Source organism: Nelumbo nucifera, chromosome 5 (assembly GCF_055504915.1).
Source record: "Nelumbo nucifera cultivar China Antique chromosome 5, China Antique-T2T, whole genome shotgun sequence".
Classification (NCBI taxonomy): Eukaryota; Viridiplantae; Streptophyta; class Magnoliopsida; order Proteales; family Nelumbonaceae; genus Nelumbo; species Nelumbo nucifera.
In genome coordinates this window covers 57,270,955-57,287,933 of record NC_142653.1, presented here as the reverse complement: position 1 = coordinate 57,287,933, position 16,979 = coordinate 57,270,955, and the positions used below count along the sequence as shown (strand labels likewise).

At 35.7% G+C, this 16,979-nt stretch overlaps 1 protein-coding gene across 1 annotated transcript; it reads right to left on the bottom strand.

Moving 5' to 3' along the window:
- Nucleotides 1-6,416: 6,416 nt before the first annotated feature.
- On the bottom strand, nt 6,417-15,807 carry LOC104596826 (uncharacterized). Its single transcript, XM_010258135.3, has 4 exons — nt 14,140-15,807; nt 13,984-14,031; nt 13,745-13,817; nt 6,417-6,817 (listed from the first exon to the last, which is right to left on the bottom strand). Exons 1-4 carry the CDS (start codon nt 14,664-14,666, stop codon nt 6,620-6,622), a joined length of 846 nt encoding a protein of 281 aa, XP_010256437.1. The 5' UTR covers nt 14,667-15,807; the 3' UTR covers nt 6,417-6,619.
- Nucleotides 15,808-16,979: the final 1,172 nt, after the last annotated feature.

Sequence of the window (16,979 nt, the reverse complement as noted above, 5' to 3'; positions counted from 1 at the left end):
GTTGGTCATGTTAGCATCTATGCTTTGGGGTGCTTTTCACATATGCATGCGTTGAGATGGGTTGGGCCGGGCCAGGATTATATGCGCACGCCACACACCTTAAATTTTAATTTTCTTTTTTAAACATTTTCTTCTTCGTATCTCTTCCTTTGTGTCTCTTCGAGAAAGTGCACTACTCTAGAGAAGCACATCATCATTCTATCTGAAAATAGGCAGAAAGGTCCCTTCTTTGTCAATCATCCATATCTGAGCATCACCTTTGAGTGGTTCACGGAAGTCTGGTAAACAAGTGCACATTTACTAGTAGCTTGCGGCCTATTTTATCTTGGAAATTGATTTGCATTCACTTGGCTGCACCATAGGGGGTAAATGCGGTTTTAAGGAAAGTGACCAAGTGGCACAATTCAACCCTCTTTTTCACTACAATTCTTAGTATCATCTCCATAGTTCTACAATACTATCGTGTTTCGGTTTGGAAAGATTTTACCAATAAGTTCCATTCTACCTTCTATTTATTATTTGTACAACAATCTTAAAACCATATTTATGCAACCTATCTCTTCTACCCCTCTTATGGGAAACCGGATACTATCAACATTTCCCAATTCTTTAAGATTAAACCTTTCAATAGAACCAACTACAAGCGTTGGAGACAATGCCTTATGTTTGCCTTAGAACAGTTAGGGATAGCCTCCACTTTGATAGAACTAAGCCTATTGAATATGGAGGAACCAAACCGTTCTGTTGTTGTAAAACATTGGCTCACAATTGACCACCTCTACAAGAACCACATCTTGAATTGCTTGTCTAATGAACTATATAATGTCTACTATTCTTACAATTTTTCCTATGAAATTTAGAATGCTTTGGAGAACAAATATGCTCTACAAAATGCTAGAAATAAAAAATATGTGATTACTAATTTCCTACATTTTACCATTAAGGAAGACATGGACGTGTTTGCCCAAATAAATGAGTTTCAAGTACTTGTGGGGGAACTAGCTAAAGAAGGCTTGGTACTACCATTTGTTGCCGGTTCTCTCATACAGAAATTGCCACATACATGGAATAAATTCAAAATAATATGAAGCATAAGAAAAAGGGCATACTTTGGATCAAATAGTGGTTTGAATCAAAATAAAAGAAAAAGAATAGAGAGAATGATGAAGTTCAGATTTTCAAAACCAATCTAGTGTGGTGGAAGTGACTACAAAATTCAAAAAGAGCTTGGATGTAAAACATGATAAAAAAAATCAAAAAATAGCAAAAGAAAGAAAAATGCTATGTATGTGGCAAACCCAGGCACTACAAGAAAAATTGTTATCACCAAAAGAACAAAGACTCTAGAAAACCAAAAATCAACTTGATTGAGTATGTTATTGCAGCCACGTAACCAAGGAAAACTTAGTTGATAAACTAAAAGAGTGGGTGTGGACACTGGTGCTACTAAGCACACATGTGGGGATTGTGGCTCCTTCTATAAGTACACAACTCAAACTGAAGGAGAGTAAGTTTTCATTGGAAATTCACAAACTTCAAAGGTCATCGATAAGGGAAATGTGCTCCTAAAATTAGCTTTTGGAAAGATTCTAATGCTTAATGATATGCTTCATGTACCAAATATTAGATGAAATTTGGTGTCAGGTGCACTCCTTAACAAAATAGGATTGAAGCTCACATTTGAAGCAGAGCTATGTTAACTAAAAACAATGTATTTGTTGGAAAATGATATAATGCTAGGGGATTATTTGTACTAAATATTTATGACATTATTATGAATAAAAATGATTCTTCTTCTACTTATATTGTTGAATCTTTTGATATTTAGCATACTAGACTAGGATATTGTAGTTCTCCTTATTTAAAACGATTATACAAGTTAGGACTTTTGAATGTTCCCTATTGATTTTACAAGTGATAAATGCCAAGTAAGTGTAGAAGCAAAAAACCCTCATAAATGTATAGAAAGAGAAACTAAATTATTACAACTTATACATAGTCATTTAGGGATCTTAAATTTCATGAATCTAGAGGAGTAAAAAGGTATTATATAACCTTCATAGATGATTTCTCAAGATATGCAAAAGTATTCTTATTAAATCAAAGGATCAAACTGAACAAGCTTTTATAACATATAAAACTGAAGTAGAAAACTAGCTAGGGAAGAAAATAAGAAGATTTAGAACTAATAGAGGGACTGAATATGATGGAGAAACAATCAGAAAATTCTTTGAAAAAAATGGAATTATACATTAAACTATAGCCCCTTACCAACCTGAATCTAATGGAATTGTAGAAAGACTTAACAAAACATTAAGGGAAATGATGAAGGCTATGTTAATTAGTTCAAGTGTACCTTTGAACTTGTGGGGCAAGCAATCCTAACAACTTGTCACCTATACAATATGATACATTCTAAGAAGAAAGGACAAATATCGTTTAAACTTTGGCATAACAGGAAATCCAACCTAAACTATTTAAAAGTTTGGGGTTGTTTAGCAAATGTTAGAATACCTGAACCTAAAAGAAATAAACTAGGACCTAAAACCTATGATTATATATTTATTGGATATGCACAAAATGATGTATCTTACAGATTTCTTATAATTAAAACAATAAAGAATGTTGTAGAAAACAATACAATAATTAAGTCCCGAGATGTATAATTCTTTGAGAATATACTCCCATTGAAAAATGAAGTAATAAATAAGAAACCACCCCATGTCTTTAATAGAAACAAAGAACAAGAGTTAAATGCTAAAGATGAAAGTATTTAACTTAGTCAAGAAAATGTTGATTCTAGTAACTAAGAATCAGACTTAAAGAGAAATAAAAAACAAAGGAAAGAAACAAACTAGGGGTGATGGAATGTTCACATTTCTTGTGGACAATGGCTTAATAACCTATTAAGAAGCCATAACCTCCCTTGATGCAGTATTTTGGAAAAAAAACGCATAAAAAGTGAAATAGACTTTTTGATCACTACTCACAATTTGGAATAAGTTGATCTTCCATTTGGACTAAGGCATTAGATTGTAAATGGATATTTAAGAAGTTAAAGTCAAATGGTACAATAGATAAATTTAAAGCTAGAGTAGTTCTTGAAGGTTTTAGACAAAAAAATATGTAGATTTTTTTGACACGTATTCCTCGTTTGCAAGGTTAATTATAATTAGAGTCTTGTTTGCTTTAGCATCCAAATACAAACTTGTGGCTCACCAAATGGATGTAAAAAATAGCTTTTTTAAATGGAAAATTAGAAGAAGAAATTTATATTAAATAACCTAAATGTTTCATAGTACCAGGACAAGAAAACAAAGTGTGCAAATTAATCAAGTCTTTGTATATTTTAAAACAAGATCCAAAACAATGTTATGAAAAGTTTGATAATGTGTTAGTAACAAATGGGTATAACAAAAATGATTCTGATAGATACGTCTATATCAAGTTTATGAATGATAAAAGAGACATGATCTGTTAGTAACAAATGAGTATAACAAAACATTTCTTAATGTCTAAATTTGACACCACAAACATGGGTGAGGCTGATGTAATCCTAGGGATTAAAATCTATAAACAAGAAAATTTCATTTTCTTCCAATCACACTATGTAGAAATTTTATTTACAAAGGTTGGACACTATGATTGTAAACCTATTAAGACACCATTTGACTATAATGTTTACTTAAGAAAACATGTAGGGGAACCTGTTTCACAAAAGGAGTATGCAAATATAATTGGTTTTGTGTCCTACTTAAGGCTCAATTTGAAAGAGTATAAATGCAAATATGTATAGTACAAATACATGTAAAACAATACAAAATACAAGGTTTTGCACCCTACATATTTGTATTTGTACTCCTTCCAAACTAAGCCTAATGATTTGCACAAGACCGAATATAGCAATAACTGTAGAAAAACTATGTCAACATACTCATAATCCTATATATGAACACTAGGAAGCTCTAGTATTATTAAAATATTTAAAAGGACCATAAACCATGGTTTATATTACTCAAGTATTCATTTTATTTTAGAAGACTTTTCTGATGCAAATTGGATTACAGGTTCAAATGATAGTACTTCTATCAATGGATATGTTTTTACCCTAGGAGGTGGAGCAGTATCGTAGAAATCAGTAAAACAATCCTGTAATACATGTTCAACAATGAAGGCCAAATTCATTGCATTAGAATTGACAGGGTCTAAGGAAGAGTGGCTAAGGAACCTATTGACAGATATACCATTTTGGCCACAACCAGTTTCATCTATATCTCTCCATTGTGATAGTCAAGCAGCGATAGTCAGAACAAAGAATAAAACTTATAATGGTAAGAGAAGACACTTCTACCTAAAACACAACTTCATAAAATAATACCTTAATGAAAATACAATCGCTTTGGATTTTGTAAGGTTTGAAAAGAACACTGATGATTTGTTAACCAAACCACAGACTTCTGAAGTGGTTTATGAGGCATCAATAGGAATGGGGTTGGGGCCTGTTACATAAGTCATTGTTGATGGACACTCAACCTATGTGAAAGGAGATCCCTAGAATTAGGTTCAATAGATAAGAACGAATCATTGGTTGGGGAAGCACTATCAATTTGTGCCCCATTATAAATGCCGAAGATAGTGCTCACTACAGAATGAGAAGAGCAAGTCTAAGATTTTTAATCGGTTAAGAACAATGTGTGCAGTGTAGTTAAATAATTGACCTAAGTGAGTGTGAAGTATGACCACTTTTATGATAGCTCTAAGGGTTGACTCTCTAAAACACTCATGATTCCAAAGAGGGAATAATGCCGAAATATTCCAAAATAAAAGAATCACTAAGGAATGGTGAGTTGAGTTGGGTAGTATATTAGCTAGTTATGACAAAAGAAAGGTTGAAGGAGTGTGACTCTACCTGTACACTTTAAAATAATTTGTCAAACCTAAGTGTTGATTGAAGTCAAAAAGACATCACCATGAATACTTATTTCACAATGATGCTTAGATTATCTGTTCATTCTTGTAATTTTGAATCTTGTGGGGGATTATTAGACGTAGATACAAAATTTCAAGAATCTCATCTCTCTCTTTGCATTTTTTGTTTTTGTTTTTTCTCTCTTCTCCTCTCTTTCATATAGGTAAAGAGCTCTTGTCCCACATTGTTTGGAAAAGAGATAAAGTTGAGTACATTAGTAATCTTGCTTCCTCTATGGTAGAGACCAATAGGAGGAAAGCATTGTATATTACTATCACTACATGCATGTGAGGGGGGGGGGGGGGGGGGGGTTGGGGGTGCTTTTCATACACGCGCATTGTGCCGAGCCAAGTGCGGGTGCACGTGTGCGCCACACTCTATCATTTTTCTTTTACTGTTTTGTTTGTAACCGATTTGACCATTTAAATTTGAATTTTCTTTGTTAAACGTTTTCTTCTTTGTGCCTCTTCCTCTTTGTGTCTCTTTGAATAGGTGCACTATGATAAAGACATCACTCTATCTACGATCTGTTCGGGTGACCGAAAGCTCTCTATAAATAAAGTGTTGATCTACCCAGTAATAGAAAATAGTGAACAAAACACAATTTCTTCTTTATAAGTCATCCATATTTAAGTGATTCATAGAGGTTTAATAAACAAGTGAACATCCACTAATAGCCTATGAGTTGTTTTATCTTAATATCCGATTTGCATTTACCTTATTACACTACACCATAGGAGAGCAAACACGATTTTAAGGAGAATGACCAAGTGGAGCTTTACAACATTGTCGAGTTTTGGTTTGGAAAGCATTCACCAATAAGTTCCATTCTACCTTCTATTTTTTATTTGTACAACATTGAGAAGCCAACCAAGACTGACCCACCTACCAACAGATCCTCCATCCAAGGCCGTAAAGCCCGATAAAACAGCGATTCCACGACCAGATGTAGTCACAATTGCAGAACATATAGGACCACAACCGAAAAATACCCCTAAGCCTATGAAACCACCAATATCTGACCCACCACAAACTAAAGCTAGTAAAAATTCAGTGTGTAGTGAGATGGCCCATGGGATGTTTCTCAGAGTTGGGGATTGGAGGAGAGGAAAATAGGAGATCAAAATAAAATCAAAGAAGTGAGTTTAACCGTAAGGATATTTTTACCTTCCATGTCCAGAACCAGGTTCCAACTACTAATGCCCGTTAACATTAGAACAAAATTTGAATGTCGACATGCCCGATTCTTATTTTGCCGGTTCACGCTTCCGGCGTACCCATGGGTTCAAACTTCAAAGGATGCGAAGAGGTCTAATCCCAGGTTAATTAAGGGATGTGATGTTTATTAGAACATCATCCAACTGAAAGGTCAAATGGTAATAATGATAGCTTTTGATACCGATCCTATGGCTGGTACATTCCCTTGGGAAAAAGACCCCTTGTTGAATTGACATTGCCACCCACCGTAGAAATACAAATTTGCATTGCATCAATTCTACATTGCTACCTGCTGATAGCTACACAGTATGTTTACGCCCTCACGTCTCACCAAAGTCACCAACAGGTATATATAGTGAATGAAATTTCCATGCAGACCAAGAATAACCCAACCCTGATCAACAATTCTCTCTCCCTGATACACACATCTTGCTATTGACCGAAGGAATTGATTAATTTCTGGTACTCCAGGGAACAACACTTTCTATAGTGCAAACACATTAAATAGTTGTGAGATTTTTCTTTCATGGGCGCCACTTCATCTAAAAATTTAGGGAGCCATACAATATCTCGAACGCTCTTCAACGTTTGTGAATGCAGCAAATCCAGCCCAGCACATGAGATCTCTATCTGTCACCAGGGGTGAAATAACAATTCAATTGATGAGGAAATTTGTATCAGAGCTTAATACAAGAATACTCCATGAAATATTAATGGGAGGTCAGTTTGGATCTTAGTAGAACGAAAGGACAATTGGGAAATGTTTGATAATGTCTTTTGATGGATAGAGTAATCAACTAATAAAATAAAAATATTCAAATGTTATAATAATCAACTCAATTTCAGTTCCAGTCATGCATTAAGAAGCTCAAAATCATCCTCACAATTTATTTGTCAAGAGACAAAGCAACAAGTCATTCAACTCAACCACTGCAGCTGTTACCAAAATACCACTTACAAACATGAAATTGCATGTCCACTGAAAATATTGGCTATTAAATAGATTTACAATAAATTCTTTCAACATGAAATCATATTATGGCAGATTAATTCCTACTAAATTCCTGTTTCTACATTTCCATCAAGCTGTGTTTGGTTTTACTGTGCATTTATTTGCACTGATGCAAAACCATGGCAGTACGTGCAAATTATAATTTATATTTATTTCAAAATTTACCTTATTTTCTTTGATTTTGCACTACAAATGAATTAAAGCAAGACTCACACCAAAATAATGCAACACCACAACAAAATTAAACCAAAATTTGCATTACCTTCATTTACACTCCTATGAAAGGTTCAAGTATTGATATCAGGATGGTATGTATAGCCCCCTACAAGGGATGTTTCAGGTGGGCAAGTGATTCAGGGGGTAGACCGGCCTTAAACCAACCCCTCTGAACCGTACAGGCCGATATGCCCAACCCTATATCTATACTTTGAACCTTGATTCCATGCATTTATACTAGTGAAAATAAAATTGCACTGCCACCAAACACAGCCTTATGGTTAATTAAGAGTGCGATTTGAGTCGGGTTGAGTTTAGACTTGGAGTTCGTAAATTTCCCAATGGGCCAGAGCCCTATGTTCACCATGTAAAAGGATCAATTGAACTTCTAGGGAAAGCATGCTCATTTGATTCTCCTAATTCCAGTTAAGGTTCCAAGTTTCAATAAGATACCCTGTATCGGGTATATAATATCATATCGACAGCTCACAGATACACCTTTCAATTTCTTTCTTTTTCTCAAAAACAGAAATCATTGAATGACATTTAGACTCGTTTGGAAGGAGAACAAATACAAATATGTAGAACGAAAAACCTTATATTTTATATTATTTTGCGTACTCTACATATTTGTATTGTATTCCTTCCAAACTAGGCCTAATTTGAACCCCATAAAATATGAGTTAAGAAAAAAAAAAATAGAAACCTCGGTTGTAGCACAGGAAATTTTTTATGATCACATGGTGACAAGAAGGACCGAATGACCAATGGAGGAAGCGCTTTGAAATATAAAAACAAAACAAATAGTGATATACATTATTTAATTACTCACATTCTAGTTGAAAATTTTATTAAAACAATTTAGGCGCGTGTATGTACAATACAGAAATGTGAGGAAGAAATTGTGTTAAGTTAAAAAACAGTGATTTACATACGTGGATTTTATACAAAAGCAAGGAGCAAAAGCAATGTCAGAACAATTAAACAGATATATAGAATTTGTGACACAGTCTTAACAATAGATTATAATGAAATGCAAGTCAGACAGTAAAAATGAGGCCAACGATTGAATAGGTTGTAGACAACTTCACTTGACTAAAGGGGGTCTGTGTTTTTTTTTTTCTTTTTTTCTTTTTTGTTTTCGAGTTTGGAGGTTGTTGTGTGAAGTGGGCTGACTGTGGCTTCTTTGTGGATAAAGCCTGATTCCTTTTGTTGCGTGTGTTGACCTTGCTGCCCGATTCTTTTTTTCGTGAGTTAGGGTTGATTGTAATTATATTTTCTTTCAATATACTCTTTTCTTATTAAATACAAAAGAAATAAAGGCAGTTTGACCCAAGGTTCAACTGTCTTGGGTTTATCGGGGTTTTGACCGGTTCAGGGGGTGGAAAAGCCTTAAACCGGCCCCACTGAACATAATTTGAAAAAAAAAATTAAAAAAACTACTGATACTGCCTGATATCGGCAAATATGTATCATAACGAGAACTTCCCAATTCACCCTTACAAAGGGTGTATAAAAAAAAAAAAAAAAAACTAAGAATACAGCCTGATACACCTCTATCAGCATATCGGGCATATCGATATTTTGAATCTTAGTTTGACATTGAACAGGAGGTTCGACAAAAGTAAACTTGAGTTTGAGCTTGACAAGGCACCAAGTTTCATATAAAAATAAAAAATTAAACAAAAAAAACTATCCACAAAAATATTCATTATTATACATATAAAATTTTAAAAATATTAATTACCTAAATTAGCAAACACGAATATATATAGGGTTCAAGCTTAACTCAAATCAAGGTTTAGACCAAATCTATTCATGAACTGAGCTCGAATAACTCATAAAAAGAACTATTCAAAATGGAGTTATTGAAAATGCTTATGCAGCATCTGAATAAACAAAATATTTTGATTTTCTTGTAGTAATTTTATTTGCTCTTTGGTTAGAATAAGAAACCGGATAACTGCAAGAAACATACAAGTTCTTTCACCTATGTGAATACTTTCCCGTCATAAGATTCTGATTTTAACAAAAAAAAAAAAAAAAACGAGGAAAAAGAAAAAAAGATAAAAGAGAGAGAACATTTAGTCACTAATGCATTTAAGACAAATTTCCCCCAAGTACAAAATGACAGATTTGCTGGAAATTAGCAAGACAGCTTTAACAGAATTTCACCTTTTCCTCGTGTTCTTCCTCGGTAAAGTTTATTTGTTCGATAGATTTCCTGTATCATAGAATGATCGAATATGCTACATCTAGAAACCAAACGGGAAAATTCTTATTTTCGACAGAGTAGTCCAATTACTTTTTTCCCCTATTTTCTTCCTTCCTTTTTCTTTCTTTGTCTTCTGTTTTATGACAGCGAAGTCATACTCAAAATGATTACTCTTCTGTATCAACTGTTCATCAGTCCATTACATTTACGTTCAGTGAAAGGAAAATGTCAGGAATAAATTGTCCCCAGAACACTGGCAATTTGTCTTCATTTGCAAAGCAACTGTTCATTTTTCCTCTTTTTCTTCTTTTTTTTGGTTTACCTTTTTCCAACAAGCACCATTTTACAAAAAATGTCGATATATAGCAAAGGTATGTAAATTATTTTCAATAAGAATGGGAGAAAACTCATTATCAAGGCTGTGTTTGGCTTGAAAGAAAATCCAGGAAAAGAAAGGGATAGATAGAAAAACCCTTACAAACCTTGTATAGGTTTCCCTGCCTTTCCCTTCCTTTCCCTACTTTTTCTTTTGAACCAAACACACTGTAAAAATCTCTAAAATTCTCTTCAGACACATTTTGATGCACATGCTAAGGGTTGAATAGTTAATTAATCTATTATTGTATTGTGTTACAAAGCTTTCCTATTGGTTTTCATGTTAAAAATTAGACCCTAATTAATGGAGAATCCCACTCTCATTTTTTTTTTCCTGCTTTCAATGATTTTAATCTTTATACATTTTCTTTCATATCATGGTATATTACAACTTAAATACAATTATTTTTCATCTCATTTGATCACCTCTAATCAACCCCTCTTAACAGTCATAAGATGTTTCAATCAACTCCATGTCCAGCTCCTGGCATTTTCACTGATTCCAGCTTCTTTTGTCTACTTTTTTAATATGGGGACCTTACTTACATCAGACAAGTCTCTCCAAGACAGAAAAAGCCACCATGGGACATTAATTTATTTATAAGCAGCTCAGTACTTAGGCTGCATTTGGCATTCCTTATTTTAAGGACTTATCTCCATTTTGCAGTTAAAACACCCCTAATGAACAATGAATTTTTAACTGCAGAAAGGAGACAAGTCTTTCAAATAAGGAATGCCAAATGAAGCCTTAGTATATCAAGCACGCGGTAGCTAAGAACTGATCTATGCTTGAACACCATTGCTCCTGAGTTTCTTTAGGTTTTATAAAATTCTAAAAACTGTGGTTTGTACAAGCTCCACTTCATCTTAAACTTTATTATTACAATATGATCAAAGCATTCTGCTACATGTTTGGACCAAAGCCAAAGGCACAAACACAAGCATTTTATTCATGAACATACTCATAGGGTGATCTCCACTGTCACAAAAAGAACTTCCTAGTGTTTGGTTTTGACATTTTCTGTATAGTCTAATCATGCCACTTCCTGTTATCTTCACAATGACTGTTGGTAGTACTCATATTATTTACATTTATTTTCTTTTTGTATTTATATACTATATAAATGTTTAGTTAGATCATGGAAAATTCTCGTTTCTAAGCAATTTCTTTCAAGACTCTCTTGATATATATCTTTTTATTTTATGGTTTCTATATATCCAGTAACATAATTCAAAAGTTCTATAACATGAAAACACATTCCTAAACTATACCCTTCAAAGCCAATAGGGAGAATAGATACTTCTGAGGTTCATTTAAGATCACAAATTTTAATCATGTGGAAAAGTAGTTACTGAATATTCAGATAATAACCAAGTAGCGTCACATTTTCCCTGATACTCAGGGCGTATCAGCCGGTATCGGTACTCTTTTTTAGGTTTTATTTATTTATTTTTCTAAACTGGTTCAGAGGGGTTGGTTTAAGTCCCAACTACCCTCTGAACCAGTGTCTGACCGATACAACCCCTGGAGGGGCGTATCGGAAAGCCATCAGCACAATACATATTGGTTGATACGGGCCAATACGTATCGATACTTTGAACCTTGGTTAGGTGAAAAAAATATTTATGCCATTTCAAAAGTTCTCACAACTAGTACCATCTTGAGAAAACTAAATTAAATTATTATAAAACAAAATAGTCAGCTTGAGGCCAATAATTCCATACCGCGCCTAGGTGAATCTAAGGGACTCAGAGAATTTTGACAACTTGGGTAAATGAAACATATGTACATGCATGAGAAAACCCTATTCAGGTTATTATATAAACAATGAATATTATATGGAAATTATTAATATTATATATATGGACAAGTGATGAACACTTGGTTAAGCAGTCTGTTGAAAGAAACAACTTGTTGAGATGAGCAACTAGACAGAATCTTCTGAAAAGAAACCAGGTTATCATCATAATGGTAGTTATTAACATTAAGGATTATAAAGGATAGAATTGGAATAACAAGTAAAACAAAAAAATAAAATGCCAAGAACAAGGATGGAAAGGAGTACTATCTAATAGGAAGAGTGAACAAAAAGTAAACAATAAGCATGCTCTAACACTATTAAATATCTCACTTGGAAACATAAGCCTACTTACTTTGGACTAAACACAGCAGATTTATGGAGATTAAAAAAATAGAAAGCCAACTAGGAATACCAACTTAATTTATGTCATTCTAATTCTAATAAAAAAATGGAATTAGATATGGAGAAATAGAAAGAGTATAAGACTATGAACCTAATTTAAATATTATATAGTAGCAATGCTACTTTGAAAAATTCTAGAGTTTTATACTCTTTCTAAATTCTAGACCTAACCAACTATTCAAAAATGTGTATGTCCAACCTGAGGAGTCCCAATGAGAACTAAATGGCCAGAATACATGATTAGATAAGAGTCAGAAGGCTCAAACTAAATATTTTAAAAGTCAGACAGATAAATTGAATGTTGCAATTATAGGTAGAACCCAGGTCTCTCCATGGTTAGATTGGTCGGACCCCTTTTATCCATCAAATGTTTCTGAGTAACAATTAACGGTACGTATCAATAAGGAAAGCCAAATAGAACAAAAATTCATAAAACAAACTTGGTGGTTAACTGGTGGAAATCTCATGTTTTTACTCTTCAAACCAGGGTTTGAATCTTATAGCTTTGCCTTTGGTATACAAATATACAATTGATACGCACGCTTAAGAAATATTAAAAACGCCAGTTCTCAAAATTTATGGATTTTTTGAGAAAATGATGCTTCAAGAGGAACCAAACTCATGCAAAAGACTGAGCGGTATTAGATGAAGCTCTAGGTATATGGGGTATTAGATGAAGCTCTTCATCAGAATCATTCATTACAGTAAAAGTTTCTGCAACCCTTCTACCCCAGTATAGGAGAGAGAGAGAGAGAGAGAGAGAGAGAGAGAGTTCATGGTGTGAAGTATACATTAATCTTCTGAATATATCCCAAGTGGGTTCCTCACCCGAATACAGTCATTCAGGTTTCCTGTAGTTAGATTGTGATCACAAAAACACCCAACTACCACATTTCTTGGAGTAGAAACTATCACAAACGTATGAAAGGTGACACTCCAGGAACTCATCTTATTGGTTCCACAGCCACTGACCAACCACACCCAACTAGAGTCGATGATTCCAAAACACCACACCTAAGCAGATAATCATACCCACCCAACTAGCTAGACTGAGTTCTAGCTTTCAAATCAAACACGAATACTTAAAACTTAAACCCATCTCTCCAAGTAAGTCCAAGTGCAGGAAAATCATTGTTGTTAGTTGTGCTTTCTTTTCTTTCTTTTACATTTCTTTGCTTGAGTTTGTGTTTTCTTTTCTGTAATTATCACAACTAGACTTCGATATCTCAACCAACCACGGTGGAGACAAATGGGGTCTGGGTTTTTTGCTCCCAGCATTGAAGTTTCATCTCGTTTTCCTTCTTTCATAACTCTGGGTGTTTATACAGAGTCCTACCCTATAAGTTCATCGAGTGCAGTAGAATGAACGGCTACGATCTCATATTTATGGACCCTACCACCTCTGCATGTATTCCACGTGTAAACAAGTCTAAACAAAGACTAAAAACAACCCACGTAACATAATAACGATCTAAACACATCAAGCATGCATGTAGCAAAGAAGAAGCGTCCAGTCTCTCTGTATGGTTTCTTACCTCAGCTTCGTTGGTAAGACCAAGCTTTGTAACCAGGTACGTCTTCACCATGAAAACAGTCACGTTCTCGTCCCTTTAATTCCAGCCAGAAAAGAAGAAAAGGAAAAGTAAAAAAATAAAATAAAATAAAAAATAGATAGCTTTAAGCTCAATTATCTGAATATCATCATTAAGAAGAAGAAAAGAGAAAACCCAAAGACATGATTATACAAATAAAAATTCTAATTCGCACAACTTACTTGACTCTAATATACGCCTTTGGAATCTGTGGCAGCGTTTCTCCTTCCCTGCTAGTGTGAACCATGATCAAGCTAAGTAGTCTATCTTGTTTTGTTTTTTCTCAGAGAAAAACTAATAAACAATGATAAGATGATAAGAAATTAAGAACCACTCACTGGTTAACAGAAGAACGGAGGCTAAACCACAACCCCAGTTCCGATCTCCGGCGGTAATCATGAGTGGCCTTGGGAACAGGCAGCTGCAGGTTCTCTGGGTGCAGAAATCCGTCTGAATCCAGGCGCCATGGCCATGCTGGAGATGTTAGCAACGTTAATGATGGCCCATCATGATGATGGTCATGACCATGAGGCTGATTCCACCATCCACCATGATTACAAGCCGGCTGCATAGCTAGGCTACTACCACTATTACTACTATTTCTGACAGCCTCATTCCCAAACCCTAACCCTAACCCTAACTGAAATGATGGTGAAGGAGAAGATGCAGAGGCGGAGGCAGAGGCAGAAGCCGAGCTTGACCCAATATGGTCTTCTGTACGGGACTGGGTCAAGCCCAGGCCAAGCCCGAGACCGAGCTCGAGCATGTTGTCCTCGTCCTCTTCTGCTGCTGCTTCTGCGTCTTGGTCTGAGAGTTGGTGATGGTGGTGGTAGAGGGGGAAGTTGTTGGGACATGAAGAGGCCATGGATGCATGCTACTTTACGCCGGTGCTGCTTTGTGCACCTGCTTGGTAAAAGATGGATGGATCTGGGTCCGGTTTGGCCCTTTATGGAACGGCAAAAGAAAACTTTCCTGTTCATACCAAACCACATAAAATCAAAACAAAAGTCCTTTTTTTCTAGTTTTTATTTATTTCAGAATACAGATAATAAAATAAAAATATTTATTTGTAACGTTTTATCTAATTTGCTTTGCTCGGCTTGTGTCTTGGGATTAAAACCAGCACGGAATTGTAGACGAGTTGGGGGAGTTTTCGCTGGTTTCCGAGGCTTAATTTGTTCTTTCTTGGTGGGTTTGCTGTTGTCGTTGCACAGTTGCACCTGCACTGTTCAGATATAAGGGTTTACTACGGTTTGGAGAGAGAGAGAGATTCCCAGTACCTCTAGAGTCTGAAGAGCAGAGTGGGGCGTTCTGAATTTGGACGAATCGCTTTGCATCGATTCATTCCGAGACATTCCTTCCTTAGTTTCCTTCGGGACTGATGTCCTCGGAACCCAGGTTGAAAACGAAAAATGAAAGAAAAAAAGAAGAGTTGATGCAGAGAAAGTTCAGAGAAAGTTTACACTTTTTAACATAGAGAATGAAAAGAGAAGAGAAAGATGGGAAAGGAAAAAAAGCAAAGAGAACGAGCCAGAGATCATCTAGTCTTTCTTTAGTCCCAAAATATTATAAAAAGCACAGAAATAACGTTGAAATATTTGTGCAGATGAGATGGGTTCATGGTAGTCTTTTAGATTCAGAAACATCTGAAGATTACGAAATATAATCAATAAAATTGGTCAAAAAGAACGATAAAATCTGATGGTTGATTCTGTTCAGGGCTTTTTCTCTACATCAGTCGTCAGTTGAAGCGATTAGTGGACCAAATCAACCTTCAGCTACAATTTACCGGTAAATGTGGCCAACATGCAAGAGCCAAGGGACCCACTCCCACATCGAGTCGTCGATGATTTGATCTTTGTGTAAAGCTAAGCACACGAATATATTTTCCAGTTTTCCCTACAAATGCATTATCCATCACGTAACTGGAACATTGATAGTCATCGTTGCAGCTCCTAATTAAACAAAATATTTGAGGAACCCACTGCGAAGTAATTTAATATTCCAGACGTAGTACGTTATAAGATGAATCTCCTACTCCTAGAGGTAAAAAGAGAAAAAAAATTCGTAACCCTAGCGTTGCAGAAAATCAATCAGAGACGTATAGCCACCAACCCCATGGGACATAGTACTCCCTCCACAGTTCACTTGGTTGCTTGGTGACCCATATGGACCCATTATCATCATCATAACACCTCCGACCTCGTGAAGGGAAGTAGGACCCACGAGCTACATGAGTGGCCCCCACTCGACGATAAAAAAAAATCCCACATGATAATCCCAACCCCCAAGTGAGTTCAGATAATCCTTGTTCAAAATATCGGCCGGGAAATGATCATGCTTCATGCAAGTTCTCAGCCTCTCACCTGGTGGCACGTGGGAGACTTTGACTCAAGGGGCAGTTTGACTTGGAAAACAGATGGTCCCACAAAAGGAAGAAGTATGCATAGAAAGTTGACAGATAGCAACGTCCAACAAGCGCCAGGTGGCAAATTCAAAGGACAAACATGCATGAATAGGGTGAATAGAAAAAAAATGGATGGAAGGGAAAGGTTGGGGGGGGTTCGAGCCGACAGGAAAGAAAATAAATGGAGAAGCTTCAGATATGTTCGTTTCCGAGAAAGAAAGGAAACAGACAGAGTGATTTACGGATTCTCAAGGACGTACGTCTTCACAAGAAAGACCGTGACGGAGGAGAGAAACACGAGGAGTGAGGATGAGGGTGGGAAAGTGAAGAGAAGGAAAAGGCGTGCAACGCTTGCTGTCAAAATGTGCAATGATGATGATTGTTTGTGACTTTTTCTCTGCCCGTACCATTAACGTGAGTTAGACGGAGTTAAGACTCGGGCAGGACTCTTGCGATCTGCTAACCCTACCACAAGCCAAAGCCAAAGCCAAAGGCTTTGCTTTGGATGACTGTGATGAGAGACAAGAGAAGGAGATTGTAACAGAGAGTTGGAGAGAGAGAGATGAATTGTGTATGGAGTGTTGATATTGACGTTGGGTGACATGCGAAATTGATGGTTTCCTTCTTTTTCTTCTTCTCGTCCCTCCCCAGGAGGAGTTAGTTCGGTTGAAGCCCTAGAGTAATGGTGATGGAATCCTGCTGAGGAGAACAGTTCTCTCCGTGGGTATTCTCCTTGGGATGAGATGAAAATATGGAACCCCTTTTAGACTT